Consider the following 15,837-nt stretch of genomic DNA (forward strand, 5'->3'; position numbering starts at 1 on the left):
GAACACAGACTAGGGAGCCAAATAGCTAGGCTCATAGTCCACGTCTGCCATTTACTTACTATGTTCTTGGGCAGGTTACTTAACCAGTCTGTGCCTCAGTTTTTTTACCTGAGAAAATGGGGAGAAAACTGTTGTTTTGAGAATTAGATGAATTCATGTATATAAAGCACATTAAATGCACTCTATAAGTATTAGTTCTATAAAGTGTTAATACTATCTCTGATCAACAAAGTATCTGAAAGGCAAATGAAAGGAGAGAAGACAAGCCACCAGAGGGAATTTTCCTCCAACTAGGAGCAAAGGGTCCTAGAAATAGACATTTGGCTCTTCTTTTTTTTTAAGTTTATTTATTTATTGGGGAGGAGAGGAGGGGCAGAGACAGAATCCCAAGCAGGCTCCCCACCGTCAGTTTGGAGCCCCATGTGGGGCTCGAACTCACGAACCATGAGATCATGACCTCAGCCAAAATCAAGAGTCACATGCTTAACCAACTGAACCATCCGGTGCCCTGGCTCTTCTTTCTTTACTTACTGAAGAACCCAGAGCAACTCCTAGCTGAAATGCAGAGCAGATCCTGACAGGAATCCTGCAACTAGACCCATTTAAGCATCTGTCCACTTATTCACCCACTACATATCTCTGAGTACCTGCTCTGGGTTAGACCCAATGTTAGGTACAGGTAATTCAGAGATGACTCACAGAACCGCACCCCTGCTATCAAGGAGATCACTGTTTAGTGGAGGAGGCCCATAAATAAACAAGTGTAATATAGTCTGATAAGCTCTGACATACTATACCAGTATCAAAGAGAAGGACACCAGCAGGTGATGAAGGCACCAAATTCCTCCCCAACAAGCAGTAATGTAATTTCTGAATGGCTCCACTTCCATTCAATCACTAGACAGCTTTGCTGGGCAGGAATTTGTCCTTTAGACCTAGAGGAAAATATTTGCAAGATATTTAATTGACTAAGGACTGGTATCCAGAATATATAAAGAATTCATATAAACCCATGAAATAGGCAAGAAAATACACAAATGGAAAAATGGGCCAAAAATACAAGCAAGCAATTAACTAGAGAGAAAGTACAAATATCCAAAAAATACAAGAAAGGATGCTTAAACACGTAAAAATCGGGAAATACAAATATAGACACCATATCTCACCTATCAGATTGACAAATTGAATGTGATAATTAGCAAGTATTAGAGAGAAGACAAGGAAAATAAGTACTCACATATCATGCTGGTGAAATCATAGTTGGTACAATCATTTTGGAATGTAATTTGGCAGTAATGATGGAATTAAAAATGCACATACTCTATGACCTTGTACTCAAAGCATGGTCCATGGGCCAGAAGCATTAGCTTCACCTGGGAACTAATTATCAGGCTCATCCCACATCTACTGATACGAAATCTTCATTTTAACAAAATCCCCAGATGAGTCATATATACAATAAAATCTAAGATGCAATACACATGAAACTGTTAACCATAACCTTTCTTTGGGAGAAGAACCACAATTAAGGAATGTGGCCAACTTCTGAACTTGTTACCAGGCTCATCTATAATGTCTGATTTTTTACTATGAGTATTTCTTAATGTAATACTTCTGAAATTCAAGTTATTATGTTTATAATTTAAGAAGTAATTCCTTTGGTTGTGCTGAAATCTGCTTCATATTGGTTGCTGCCCCACTTTGTGACCTGAGGTATACATACACACACACACACACACACACACACGCACACATAATTCTTGACCACCTCATGCTATGTATTGCATGCATTATGTATGTTGTATGTATTCCTTATTGAAAAAGTAAAAGGAATCATCAAGGTACATAACCACAATCACTATTTAGTGAGAGCAGGAATGTTATCAACCACCACCTCCTTCTTTTGCACATTCAGAGCCATTTCTGAGTTTTGTGTATTTTACATAAAAGACATTTTTATAATGTTGTCTACTGGGGAGACAGCAAAAGATTTTATAAAAGTTTTGACTTACTGTTTCTTAAAAGAATGCCCAGTAGGAGGTATGTTGATTAGGAAAGCAGTAGAACATAGTGGTTACACACATGTAACCAGACAGACTTGGGTTTGAATTCTGGATCTACCATTTACTAATTCTATGAATCTGGGCAAGTTACTTAAGTTCTTGTATCTCAATTTCCTCATCTATAAAACCTAATATCTACTTCATAAGGTTGTTGTGAAGATTAAGTGAAATAATATCTGTAAAGCTTGCTACTCAGTCTGTGGTAAGCACAGAACAAAGGTTAATTTCAATAGTACTCAACACTTTTATTTAAATAATAAATCATGGTATCTCATTTCCAATCCATAATTATACATATCATGTAGCATATATTCAGGAGCATAACCCTTTTGTAACCCAAGGACTAAGTGTATATTTTTAATGTTGCTGTCACTTAAAGAGAGGAGTATCAGTATCTAAGTAGAATCAAGTAGAACTACACAGAACAGTGATGTGTCTTGTTAGACCACCTATATCTCTAGGGCAAGTGGGGAATACTAGTACTTTCAATCATGGAACACTGTTCACACATTTCTTGATCTTCACAACAACCCCATAAGGTGAGGTATTATTATGGCCATTTTACAGATGAGAAAACTGTATCTAAGGGCAAACACTAAAACATGGTAGAGGGCTTCTAATTTCAAATCCAGTACTCTTTCCATATACCACAACCCTCCTAGGGATCTCTTAAGGGGTATCTATATTCAACAAAGGAATTACTGGCTGAGTAAGACTCAAAAGTAAGAGACTTCCTGGGAAGACTTTTCATCTGCAAGGAGGATTACTGAAAACAGAAGCACCTTCAAAACCTAGTTGAATGTTGTCCCCAAGCAAGAAAAAGAGCTGCTAATTTTTTCCTTTCTGAATGAGTGAATCTGGTTGGCAAAGATGAAGAAAGGGAGTCACATTTATTGAGCACTTACTGATAGCAGAAGTAGAGTCACAGATTTCCTCATGCCCATGGAAGAACTCTCGTGTGGGCTTTAGGAAGGCAGGAAGAAGAGGGGGTGGGATTGCGAAATGCCCCCCTCGCTTAGGAAAATGCATACAGACTATCCCAATATTGGGATACAGAAATATTGGGAGGCAGAAATCTCCTTCAGCTGCTTCACAGCACAGAGCTCTCCTTCTAAAGCCTCCACAGAATAGCACAGGACCCATGTGAAGGCTTGATGGTGCCAGCCAGGCATGAGGAGAAGCGAGTGACCTTTTCAGGGTTGGCGTATGGTGGTCTGGGGCATTATTGGCCCTATGTAGGTTCTGTACTTTGCTGCCAGCCAGATGGTAAATAAAATATTCAACAGACACACAACCTTCTCACAACAGTGATGTGACTGGCTTATTCGGAACAGAATGAGTTCTGTAGAAAGCACAAATTGCAAGTGGCAAGAAGCAGCTGGGAGACAGTCAACAATCTGCTTCCTGTGACAGAGCCAGAGACCAGAGATGGGGACAGCTTGCATTTGCAGCAGGGCCAGAGTCCCTCTTCAGAGAACTGTGGAATTTGTCATCAAAGAACTTCTATATACTTAGTTCCAAAACAAATGCAGATGCACAAAAGTACAAAGTACTCAGACGGATGATTCCAGATAAAATAGCCTCAGCAGGTGCCAATGGATAGGCTGATGTGGCAGAATGTATTCACAGATACCCATATGATCGCTCTCCTGACAGAGCGCAAACCCAAATAGTGTCTAGGTATTTGCTAGTGATTCTCCAGTCTGCCTGGGCTCCTTAATCCGGGCATTTGCAAGCATGATGAGTGAGCCGACAGACTCCCGAACAGAGTGCTTAGGACCCCATGCCCTCGTGTAGTTTGACAAAATGGCAAACTCCTTTCCGTCCCACGCTAATTTCACTGCAGGGTCTCCAACGACTGTTGAATGGGTAGGCCCAGCATTTTACGGTTGTGCTCATTTATAAAGCTTATTTCTGTAAGCCTTAATAGTTAACATTCTTATTTGTGATGTTGCTTTCTGAAACCAGAACACAACAATGCAGATTCATTTACTTTCCAATAAATTATTTTAAAAATTCCACTTCGCACTCACTCTTCAACATTATAATCATCTCCAAGATAACTCTCGATAGTGTTTCCAGTGATTACTATGTGGTTAAATCCAATGGAATTTCTCAGTCCTCATCTTACTTAACCATTCAATAGGTTTTGACATTGCTAACTTTCCCTTCTTTCTTAAAACATTCAATTTCCTTAGCTTTTAGGACAAGATGATCTCCTGGATTTCCTCTTGCCTCATCCCATTGCCAACCTATTCTTTGTTACTTGGCCATTAAATATTGTAACTCCCCAAGATTTCATTCAAGCCTCTCTCCTCTTCTTCCTCTGTTCTCTCCGGCCCTAGCCAATTTCATCTACACCCAAACCATCAATTACTCTTTATAGACATATGATTCCAACCAGGTGTCTCCTCCAAGGTCCAGACCACTATATCTACATCCCTCCTTATGACTCAAAAGTATCGCCATCAAAATGACAAAACCAAACTCATGAGCATCCCCTCCTGTCTGCCTTCCCCAATCTGGTCCTCTTCCATTCTTCCCCATTGCAAGGTAGGATGACATCCATTCATTTGCATAAGCTGGAATCCCAGAAGTTATCCTTTACAATTCCCTCTCCTCTGCTCTTCATGCCCAATTCATGACCAGCTGGTATTGGTTTAAATTACTAATTGTGTCACAAATCCTTCCATATCTCCCCATGTCTTCTCTATGACCTTAAGTAAACTGCCTTCATCTCTTACCTGGACAATTAACTGGTAAACCACCTTAGTCTATTGGCTCCCGGAGGGCAGAGATGAGTCTCTGAGTTTTACTCACCATAGTAGCCTCAAAGCCTATCATTGTACACATAAATATTTAATAAGTTAATGAATAATATTTTTTACTTAAATTATGTATTATCTGATAGTGTCAGAGAACAATAAATCTGACCTATAACAATCTCCAGACAATTGAAACTCGATTTCTTTGTTTTTTTTATTTCAATCCATTTGAATGGGAATCTTTCTAAAATATACAAATATGTATTCCTTTTTTCTTCTAAAATGATAAAATTAAACTGCTGTTACTCTCTAATGGTGATTATATATAGATAGAACTCCAAATAAATGCCAATTTATTATAATTAATAAGGTACTTTAACAAGTTGCTAGATTTATGATCAATAAACAGAAATCAATTGCTTTTCTACACTCCAAAGAATAACTTGAAAACAATGAAAAAAATTACATTTATCATAGCAACAAAAAAATACACCTAAAACTCCAGCAAAGGTTGTGCAAGAGACATCATAGTTCCAACTGACTTACTTCTGATGGCCACGGTTTCTAGCCAGAATGGCTTAACTGGGTAAAAAGTTGAGGTCCAGAGCTGCCTTCTCAGAACTGCCCAACTTTCTGCTACCAAAGCTTTTTCTCCTAATGAGCCTCTCAAATGGAATCTGAATGTCTCAGGCAACTCTTGTGCAGGTTTCAGACTGTTTATTAAATTAACAATAACAACAAAATAAGTTACCTGAAATAAGAGAAGTTCTTCAGGAGTCTTTCATCGACCTGGCTTCCTGGCAGTACATCTCACCACCCAAGCAAAACCAAAAGTCTCAGTACGAGACTCAGGGATGATGGAGGGTTCCTGACCACCTTAGCCTGAGGGCCCTGGAGGGCTTCAGTCTCAGACCAGAGAAGAGCCAATCCAAGTCTCCACAGCCAAGGCACCTCTCACACTCAATACAGGTTAAGGCCCACTGTTGCTGAGTGAGGGGCCAGTGAGGGGCCCAGTGAGGGACTCAGTGATGGGCACAGTGAGGGGCCAGTGAGGAACCCAGTGAGGGACTCAGTGAAGGGCATAGTGAGGGGCCTAGTGAGGGGGCCTGTGAGGGACTCAGTGAGGGGTCCAGTGAAGGGCCCAGTGAGGAGCCCAGTGAGGGACTCAGTGAGGGGCCCAGTGAGGGGCTCAGTGAGGGGCCAGTGAAGGGCCCAGTGAGGGACCCAGTGAGGGGCCAGTGAGGGGGCCAGTGAGAGACCCAGTGAGTAGCTCGAGTCATGCCCATGCTGGTGAAATTACTGAGGGACTATTTATACCCTGTGCTTCTCTGAGGAGGTTCCCTAGCATCCTTGAGAGACCTTTCTAGGTCCTTCAAAGACTGCAACAGCCAAGCTTCTGAAAAAGAACCATGCCTATCATGACTGCTTTGTTATTTTGCCCCAGCTCATGTGCCAGGTGTACCGATGAGAGGTCAGAGGGTTTGACCAAGCCCCAGCCCCTCTACTCTAGCGACTTCAGGATGGCCACCATCACAGAGGGAAACCCAGAGCTGGCCTTGGACTCCAGGGTTCAAGATGATGCCATTTTGGGATTAGTCCAGTGGAAACTCAACAAGTCACAAGCACTGATGGGAATGTAGAATTGCCCTTTTTTTTCCCCTGACTTTTTAAAGAGAGGTTAAGATCACATTTTGTTGTTGATTCAGTTTAATCTCTCAAGTTACCAAATGCAAGGCTGAAATAAGCAGATGTGGTTGGGGTAGGGCTGTTTGCCTTTCCATTGAATAATCCAACCTGCTGAGCAATTTAGATTTATTTTAATACTTAGCAGGTATGTCTTTCCTTAGATTCAAGCTGCCACTTTTCAGTTGCCAGTGTTAATTTCCCACTACATTCTTGAATTCTTTCTTAAGTTCCTATTCATAATCTGCTACAAATTGGGGGAAACAAACAGCTGAATTATTAGAATTGGATGTAAGTGGGGAAAAAAAAAAGGCTTTGAGCCTGGGACTGAGGGACTCTCCTATGAATAAACCATTCAAGGGTTTGACACATTTATTGGTTCACTTATTTCCTGTTTCTCAACATCCTCACTATTCCAGCAGCTTGCACTCCTGGCCCCACCAATCAATTCCCTGTAAAGCAGCCAGAGTGATCTCCTAAAAATGCAAAATTGATCCTGTCACACACACACACACACACACACACACACACACACACACACACACACACCATCCCTCCCCTCTTAGAACCCTCCAGGGACTTCCCACTGCTCTCTGGATAAAGTCCAGCCTCCCCGACAGGCTTTCAAAGCCCTGGCCTCTCATACCTTCCCCCTTCACCACTAGGCCACTCTTAACCTCACCACATCTGCACCTCATCTTACAGATTTCATCTTGACTCTTTCTTCCAGAAAGCCTCCCTGACCCCCTGAACAAAATCACGTGTCAACACTGGTCCATGGCCCCATGCACTTCCCCAGGTAAACATTTAGCCAAAATCACAACTGCATAATAGCATTATAGATTTGTGGCTCCACCATTTAGTAGCTGGGTTGCATTGGGTATATTACTTAACCTCTCTAAGCCTTGGTTTCTTTACCTGTAAAATGGAGATAATTATTTCACCTACCCCTTAATCTCTCAGTATGGATTGAGATGATGCATACAGAACACTTAGCACAATGAATGTGCTTACAATTTTTTTTTTAATTTTTTTTTCAACATTTATTTATTTTTGGGACAGAGAGAGACAGAGCATGAACGGGGGAGGGGCAGAGAGAGAGGGAGACACAGAATCGGAAACAGGCTCCAGGCTCTGAGCCATCAGCCCAGAGCCTGACGCGGGGCTCGAACTCCCGGACCGTGAGATCGTGACCTGGCTGAAGTCGGACGCTTAACCGACTGCGCCACCCAGGCGCCCCGTGCTTACAATTTTTTATCTGTCTTCCTTTCTAGAAGGTAAGTTCGTGGGGTCAGGAATCATGCCTGTCTTGTGCTCACTGTGGCCTGCACATCCCTGAGCCGAAGTACCTGGAACACACCTATTCGATTCTATGCTGATAATCTACAGCATGAATAAATGAATGAATGTCAATTTCCTGCCAAAGAATCCGCAGGGGCTCCCATGCCAAGCTTGAACACATCTCCATTCTCCCTGCTGCATCACCGCCAACCTCTTCAGCTTCCCTCTGCTGCCCCTCCACAGCCTGTCTGATGAAGTTCCCTTTACCTCCTCTCCCTTCACCAAACCCTCCCTTCCAGGCCTGGGTCCTGCCTCCTCCAGAAAGCTTTCCTGGGCTCACTGCTCAGGTCTTCTTGGAACTCCTCCTCAGCACTGCTCATTTCGTTCTCAACCATTCCCCAACTCCTTTCGGGCCTAGCCTCTCCTCCAGCTAAGAGGCAGTGGCCTTGAAGGCAAGCTCTGCTCTACTTCTCCTTTTGTGCCCTCTCCCTGCCGCAGTCCCTGGCCACCAGCTCTCTGTCTCCTGCTTCTGCCCCAAAGCCATTCCTTTTGGTGATATTTTCTCAAAAATTACATCCTCACAGTGTTTACCTCCAAGTTCCTGAGTTTCACCACGCCTCACTTAAGGTATTGACTTTTCAATTCGTGATAAATTATTCAGCAGCTCATTTTCAGCCAAACTCCTCTTTTCTTCAGGGCCTGTTCTCCTTCAGCTACCATCTCGGGGCTGCCTTTAAGTCTAATGACGTGTTTACAATTCATGCTCTGCCAGACATTAAAGCAAGGCAGCGCACTCAGGGATGATAAAGTGCTACTCCGAGGAAGGGTCCAACAAGAGTGCCGCTCTGTTGTTTACGGAGAACAAAGATCTCTGTCTCTACTACAAAGGATCTGTGTGCAGACACAGGCAAGGTTTTCCTGGATCTTTCCAGGCCTCCCTGAAAAGCAGCCCAGGAGCCGATGGGCACAGACAAATCTGATTCCAGTCAACCCTAAACTTGAAGATTTTCAAGCTCTGTGCCATCAGGTTGATGTTGGGGATAGACAAGAAAAGGAAAGAAAAAGAGAAACCATAAATCTTGCCTGATCAAAGCTATCTGAGAAACGAAGCAAACAAGAAGCAATACACAATGCTCACCCTCAGGATTGGGTTTTTAAGGTGGAGTCTTTTCATACTGCTCAAAGGATACTGTTAGCCATCCCAGCCCTTCCTGCCTAATGGTCTTGTAGCCCAGCATGAGCTCCCTTCCTTCTGGATGTTTCTGTCCCTGGCATAGAGGAGCTCCTCTCTCCTTCACATTAACCCCAGACCTTCCTGGCTCTGGGTTGGAGACCCTGTTCCAAACACAGCCTCCTAACCAGACTGTGTCTGAGACCACAGGTCATTACTGCAGGTTAAGTACTACCAAACACATTAAGGTATAATCTACATGGTCAATAATGGGGGAAGAAAGGTGTGGGGACTCTACCACTGGGGGTCATAGGAAGGGAACGAGACTCCCATTGCTTTGGTGTTGCTGAAATCTACAATGTCATTTTCTTCCTAATTATGTGATCAGTTAGGCTCCAGTCTGAGCATTGACTACCTTCAAGGGTGTGACCTGAGAAGAACAGAATTAAGGGGAGTGCATGATGAGGCAAGTGACAGGACTTCCTCGGATCCCATTGAAACTAAGCTGATGGTCCTGGTGGCACCACAGAAGAGGTTAAAAACAACAAAAGCAATATCAAAACAGATGAAAAACAAGGAAGGCAGCATGTGCAAGAGCCAGAGGAAGAAAATAAAATTAGTTGATATGACGGCACGTTTGCTCTGTCACAAAATCTTATCTTTTCTTCCTGTTCCTCTCTCTTTCACTGAATACGGAAAGGCTACAAAACCTAAGAGGGCAGGACATTGTATCAGAAGCGTCCACACTCTCTTCCTGGAAAAAACCTCAACTTTGGCAGGCGCATTCTGCCACCCTACCTCTTCCACCACCCTCAGGCCCACTTCTGCCAAAGCTAATTGAAAAGAGGTTAGCCCAACCAGATTCTCCCTCCCAGGAATCTGTGATTGAAACACAAAAGCCTAAGTCTGTTAGCAGTAGGGAGTGAGGGAGCATGGTGGTGCAGTCAGGAGATGAAACCACCATTTTAGGGCAGCCATGACGGCTCATGTACAAGTAGATGAGTACACAAAGAAGCCAGCTGAACAGAGAGGAATGAAGGAGAAATGCTTAGGGAAGGCAGAACAGAAACTGAGAGAGAGAGAGAGAGAGAGAGAGAGAGAGAGAGAGAGAGAGGGAGAACAAACTTATAGGAGCCAGCAAATGGGTGTCCTTGCCAACCAAAGATCCCTGACACACAGACCTTGAATCCCCACCTCCAAGTTACTAAGAAAACATTCACCCGGCAATTCAAGGTGAAATAACATTTAATGAGCACCCAAGAAGTGCCAGAAATATGGTAAGCTATGGATTAAAGCAAACTAGCTCTAATCTAAATAAATCCAACAAGATTGGAGCACCTGGGTGGCTCCGTCCGTTAAGCATCCAACTTCGACTCAGGTCACGAGCTCACAGTTCATGAGTTCAAAACCCATGTTGGGCTCTGGTCTGATAGCTCTGAGCCTGGAGCCTGCTTTGGATTCTGTCTCTCTCTGTGTCTCTCTGTCTCTCTGTCTCTGTCTCTCTCTCTCTCTCTCTCTCTCTCTCTCTCTCTCTTCTCCTCCCCCACTTGTGCCTTCTCTCTCGCTCTCTCTCTCAAAAATGAATAAACATTTTAAAAAATCCAACAAGACTGATAGATTTACAATCACTCTACAAAGCTTAGGTAACCAGTACAAGTTCTGCAACTAGAAAGTAGCAGGGCCTGGATGTGAACCCACTGGGGCTGACTGGAAGCCCATACTCCCCCAGTTTCCACACTCCTCTCTAGTATGAAAGAATGTGTGGTCCTTTCCTCTGGCACCATCAAGAAACTAACAGGTTCATACTGATGAAGTTCCCAAATAAATGAAGTATGCCTTTCAAGGGAAAAAAAAAGTTTTTCTTTTTCAAAAACGGTAGTTGGGAATCTTGAAACATACATGACATTTTTCTGCCTATTACTCACTGAGCACAATTTAACATTTTCCTGATTAAATTAAGTCCATCCATTCAAAAATAGGTGGAGGACCTCCCATTTGCCAGGCACTATGCAAATAACTAAGAATACAAAGTTGCTTTAAGTAAGCGTCTACCTCAAAACAGATGAACATAAGGGAAGGGAAGCAAAAATAATATAAAAACGGGAGGGGGACAAAACATAAGACACTCTTAAATATGGAGAACAAACAGAAGGTTACTAGAGGGGTTGTGGGAGGAGGGATGGGCTAAATGGGAAAGGGGCATTAAGGAATCTACTCCTGAAATCATTGTTGCACTATATGCTAACTAATTTGGATGGAAATTTTAAAAAATAAAAAATAAAATTAGAAATAAAAATAAATAAATAAATAAATAAATAAATAAATAAATAAACAAACAAATAAATAAATAAGCGTCTACCTTCAAGGAGCTCATAGTTGGTAGGGGAAATATCTAGATAGGATTCATAATCATAACTATGATGGTAGTAGCTAGCATCTATGTTTAGCCTGTACTTGCACTATCTTAATCCTTAGAATAAGTCTATGCAGGATTATAATTATTGTTATTACTCTCATTTACAGAAGACAATGAGATTCAGAGTCCAATTTACAGGTGCTAAATATTGAAGCAGGGCAAATCATATAATGTATCCAGAACCTGAGCTATTAGCACTAGGCTATACAGTTTCTTCTGACCATTCAGACAAAGAAAGAGAAAAGCACTTGCAAAAGCTCAGCAACGGGAAAGAGCATTAGGCACTAAGAGAACTGCAAGCAGTTTTGTGTGTTTGGAGCATAAGTAGGAGAAAATGAAGGACAAGGAAGAAAGTGGAGAGAAACGAGGGTGGAAATACAGTCAGGGGACAGATGTGGGGCAGCCTCATATTACACCTACCAAGGCAATGAAGGAAAGAGGGGAAGCCACTCCCACCCCAGGGACATATGGAAATGGTGTATATGTGTTTGGGGGGTGGTCACAATGCAGCACTGAGTCTAGAAATATTTCATGTCCTGTTGCATTCAGGATAGACCTGCCCAATGAGTTGTCCTGTCCCAAATGCCCAGTGAGAAACACTAGACAAAGAGAAACTTGGGAGCCATTCTAGATGTGCTTTTCCTTCACCAGCCCCACTACCCAGCCCACACACATATTAATCATCTGAGAGTCCTGTATCTTCCACTACTTCCATACCTTCAAGTACACATCTCACTATTTCTTCTTTTGACTGTGTGCTATTTGTCATTGGATCCCTAGCACTGAACCCTGTGCTTCGAACAAAGTAGGTGGTTGCTAATGTTTGTTGAACCCAATGGAACTGCCTAATCCTGTGGGATAAATGTTCCCTGTGCAATGCCCTTGGCTTGAATCAAATCAATTGATGCCCTCCTCACTTGTGATCTTGACATGAGTATTTCTCCCATGTCTCAGCAAAGTTGGTGATTTCTGCTTGGCTTCCTCACCGCATTAGAAATACCACGTTTCATCATCATTGCTGTTCTCTTCGAAAACTCTTTATATTGCCCAGCATCCCCTGGGTAATCAGAGCAAATATAATGTCTTTACTGCATCTATTTGTCACTTGGAATGCATGGCAAGGCTTCACGGAAAATTTCCTCAAGTTCACATTTCCTTTCAGAATGAGTCTTTATCTACATTTAACTCTTGAGTTACCTTTCTCTGTGTGTGTCTCTGTCTCTCTGTCTCTCTGTCTCTCTCTCTCTCTGTCTCTCTGTCTCTCTCTCTCTCTCTCTCTCTCTCTCACACACACACACACACACACACACACACACACACACACACACCATGTTCTGAATTAAAATGAGAAGAGCCATGGATTAAGAACCAAGAGAGCTCCACTCTGGCCCAGATTTTGATATTTGACCTTAACTAAGCAACTTGACCTCAGTTTCATTTATAAAATAGGGGAACTGACTCAAATAGTTTTCAAGGAGTCTAGGAGTTCCTTGGAGGTATCTAGGGAGAACACCGGGAGCAAGGGACAGCTCATACACACATACACGTGCATACACACACACACACACACACACACACACACGCTCACTGCGGTACTCAATGGTTGTGTCCACCCAACATTTTTACTAGGAAATACCTTCTGGGCACATGGTGGGATTGTACTTCTTGGCCCCTTTGTGATGGGGTAGGGCTGTGTGACTGTTTTTGACCCATGGCATCTGAGTAGAAGTGCTGTGCGCCACTTTTAAATCAGAGCATTTAATTAACAAGGCAATACTCTTCAGAGTTGATTCTTTTCTTCTGCCATGGCAACTGGCAATGCTCAGAATGGTGGCTGCTTCATCCACTTGGGTTCTAGAGTGAAGCAGTGAGCTGATCCCAAGCCCACCTATGATGGACATTTAACATGAACAAGAAAAACTTCTGTTATAACAGCTGAAATATCCCGAGGGTTTTTTACTGCCCATAACTTAGCTTATTCTGACTAATACACACACATACACACACTCACCCTTTAACCAGAGCTCCTCTATACTTGCCTGTTTTACATATTAGATTTCTGCATAAGCTTTGATTTGACAAATGAGTCCAACCGCTAAAAAGAAACTTGGAAACCACTAGTCCACTTGATTTCTGAGGACGCTTCCTACAAAAATCTATGTTATGCAGATTCTTCCAATAATCCAGCTCTTTTCCCTACTCTACCTATTTTGACTTTACTTCATTTCCACAAGCTCCTCTTAATTTGAAAGTTACCTCCCATAGAGATTTACTCTCACATAAAATTTTTTGTCAACTTTTGGATCTCAAAATGGTGACCCACTTTTTCTTCACCATACATACCTTCACTTGCCACAGTCATCGAAACAAACTTAGCTGCCAGAGTTGACAGTTCCACTCTGACAAGGTGAGACTTGTTGCAAGCTGTCCCCACACTGTCTCTTTCCTATGAGACACAAATGAAAATGTGTGTCTTCGCTTTAGAGTCACGGCTAGTCTGAGTGTTTTAGTCAACTTAGTATCCCCCACTATGGCTGGTCAGAGTTCTATACAAAGAAGGTATCCAGTAAACTTATTGATGGTTTCTTTGAAAATAGTGGATACATGTAATTTCACTATTTCTTTGATAATCCAGTGACTTCTGGAATCTCCCTTTTTCAAGACTTAGGAGTGTCCTTTGACTACGATGGATGGCTGAAGTGAGATACCAACTGGAATCTGGGATATTAAATCAGTTACCGAATTTTGTTGTGCTTAATCATCAATCTAATAATCTCCCCCAATTCACTTTGTCTGGAGTGGTGGCTTGGAATCCATATTTTTACTATGGTGACTTTGGGGCAGGTAGTTACAGAACCCCAATTTGAGAAATTTTACCCTTGAACTTTAATCTTTTTTTTTTTTAACCTTAGGAATCTGTGGAGGTATCTTGGTATAAGTTCCCAAATACACAAGAGATTCAAAACATTCAGTTAAATGTACCAGGGGAAAATCACTGGTCATTTCTATATATTTCCTCCTTGGCAGTGGAGCTAAGGCATGAGAATGAAGGAGCTATTATCTGTCCTAGTAAGAGTTGTATAAGGGACTAGAGGAAGTGTCTCTTACCTAATTCACCAATGATGCCAAAGCAGAGCCCAGAGCTGGTGAGGAGCTATGGTGGAGAATCCAAGAATGCACAAGGGATCCAAGAATCCTTTGCCAAACAAAGGTGAGAAAGAGGTCCAAAGCAGGTTCTGAAAGTAAAACATAAGGTCAGAGAAATGAGAAGGTTACATACAAGTGTCAGATCCAGGCAGTTAACTGGAAAGATCTGAGTGAGTCCTAGGGATAGACACGGTGGCCTGGATGTCAAGGTACCCCTTATAGGGGACTAAGGCAAGCCAACAGGGATGAGTCAGGCAGAGTGGTTGCTGGAGTAAGGATAAAGGGTTTCTGGAGACTAAATCCAATAAAAACTGGGTTGGACTTTAATCCAAAGTGGCCAGGAATAAAGTCAGAGGATGAATGTAATCCACGACCCAGGGAGAACTAAGAGTTGAACCAAATAAATCTAGTTAAGTTAAAGGATGGACTTAATGGAGCTAGAAATAGGAGACTAGGGGCGTCTGGGTGGCTCAGTAAGTTGAGCCTCCAACTCTTGATTTTGGCTCAGGTCATGATCCCAGGGTTGTGGGATCTAGCCCCACATCAGGCTCTGTGCTGAGCATGAAGTCTGCTTAAGATTCTCTCTCTCTCTCTCTCTCTCTCTCTCTCTCTCTCTCTCTCTCTCTCTCTCTCATTCTGCCCCTCTACCCTGATTGAGTGCTCTCTCTCTCTCTCTCTAAAAACAAAACAAAACAAAGCAAAAATAAGAGACTAAAAATTTGGTTTCTGGTAGAAACAAGAATAAAATCAAGAATAAAACATCAGAGCAGAAATTAATAAAGAGGTCAAAGGCAATTGCCCTGCTTGCAGTTGTGAGGCTGATCTCTGACTTTCATTGGCTCCATGTGGTGTGGGGTGGGTGGCCTCGTCTAAAGACAAATAAGGCAGATGCTTACCTGGATCACCGGACCCAGAGAAGATGGAACCATTGTACCCAAGACCTCCTTTTTCAGACAGAACTCAGCTGAGGTCAATTCAAACAGTTTGGCAATGAAACATAGCTGAGATATCAGCTACCAAATGCAATACTGAGGAATTAGGGTAGATAGTTGGAATTGCTTGGGCTATGCAACTTACTAGGCTCATGTTTGGCAAACAAACACAGCTTAATTGGGAGACAAAAGATTTTGAGAACAAGTAAGAACAGCATTCTCTCCCTCTTCATCTTCTTTTTCCTCCCGTTATAAAATGCCTTTGCTGAAACAATGGGCCATGGCCCAGTAATTCCACTGAGGCTGTGATAATTGTTTCTCATCACAAATTTGGGCACATCCTTCCCCAATTAAAAATTCTTTGTGCTCAAGAAGAAAA

The 15,837-nt window shown here is 42.5% G+C and overlaps 1 protein-coding gene across 1 annotated transcript in view; it reads right to left on the minus strand.

Annotated features, from left to right (window-relative positions):
* The window catches only part of GALNT18 (polypeptide N-acetylgalactosaminyltransferase 18), a 410,401-nt gene that overhangs the window by 357,697 nt on the left and 36,867 nt on the right, over window positions 1–15,837 (minus strand). The window contains exons 2-3 of the mRNA XM_045038963.1: window positions 14,488–14,615; window positions 13,723–13,825 (exon numbers count right to left, since the gene is read on the minus strand). Of these exons, the coding sequence (XP_044894898.1) occupies window positions 13,723–13,741 (19 nt within the window). The 5' untranslated portion in view covers window positions 13,742–13,825; window positions 14,488–14,615. The remainder of the gene's footprint in view (window positions 1–13,722; window positions 13,826–14,487; window positions 14,616–15,837) is intronic.

This window comes from Felis catus, chromosome D1, assembly GCF_018350175.1.
Source record: "Felis catus isolate Fca126 chromosome D1, F.catus_Fca126_mat1.0, whole genome shotgun sequence".
Taxonomy (NCBI): Eukaryota; Metazoa; Chordata; class Mammalia; order Carnivora; family Felidae; genus Felis; species Felis catus.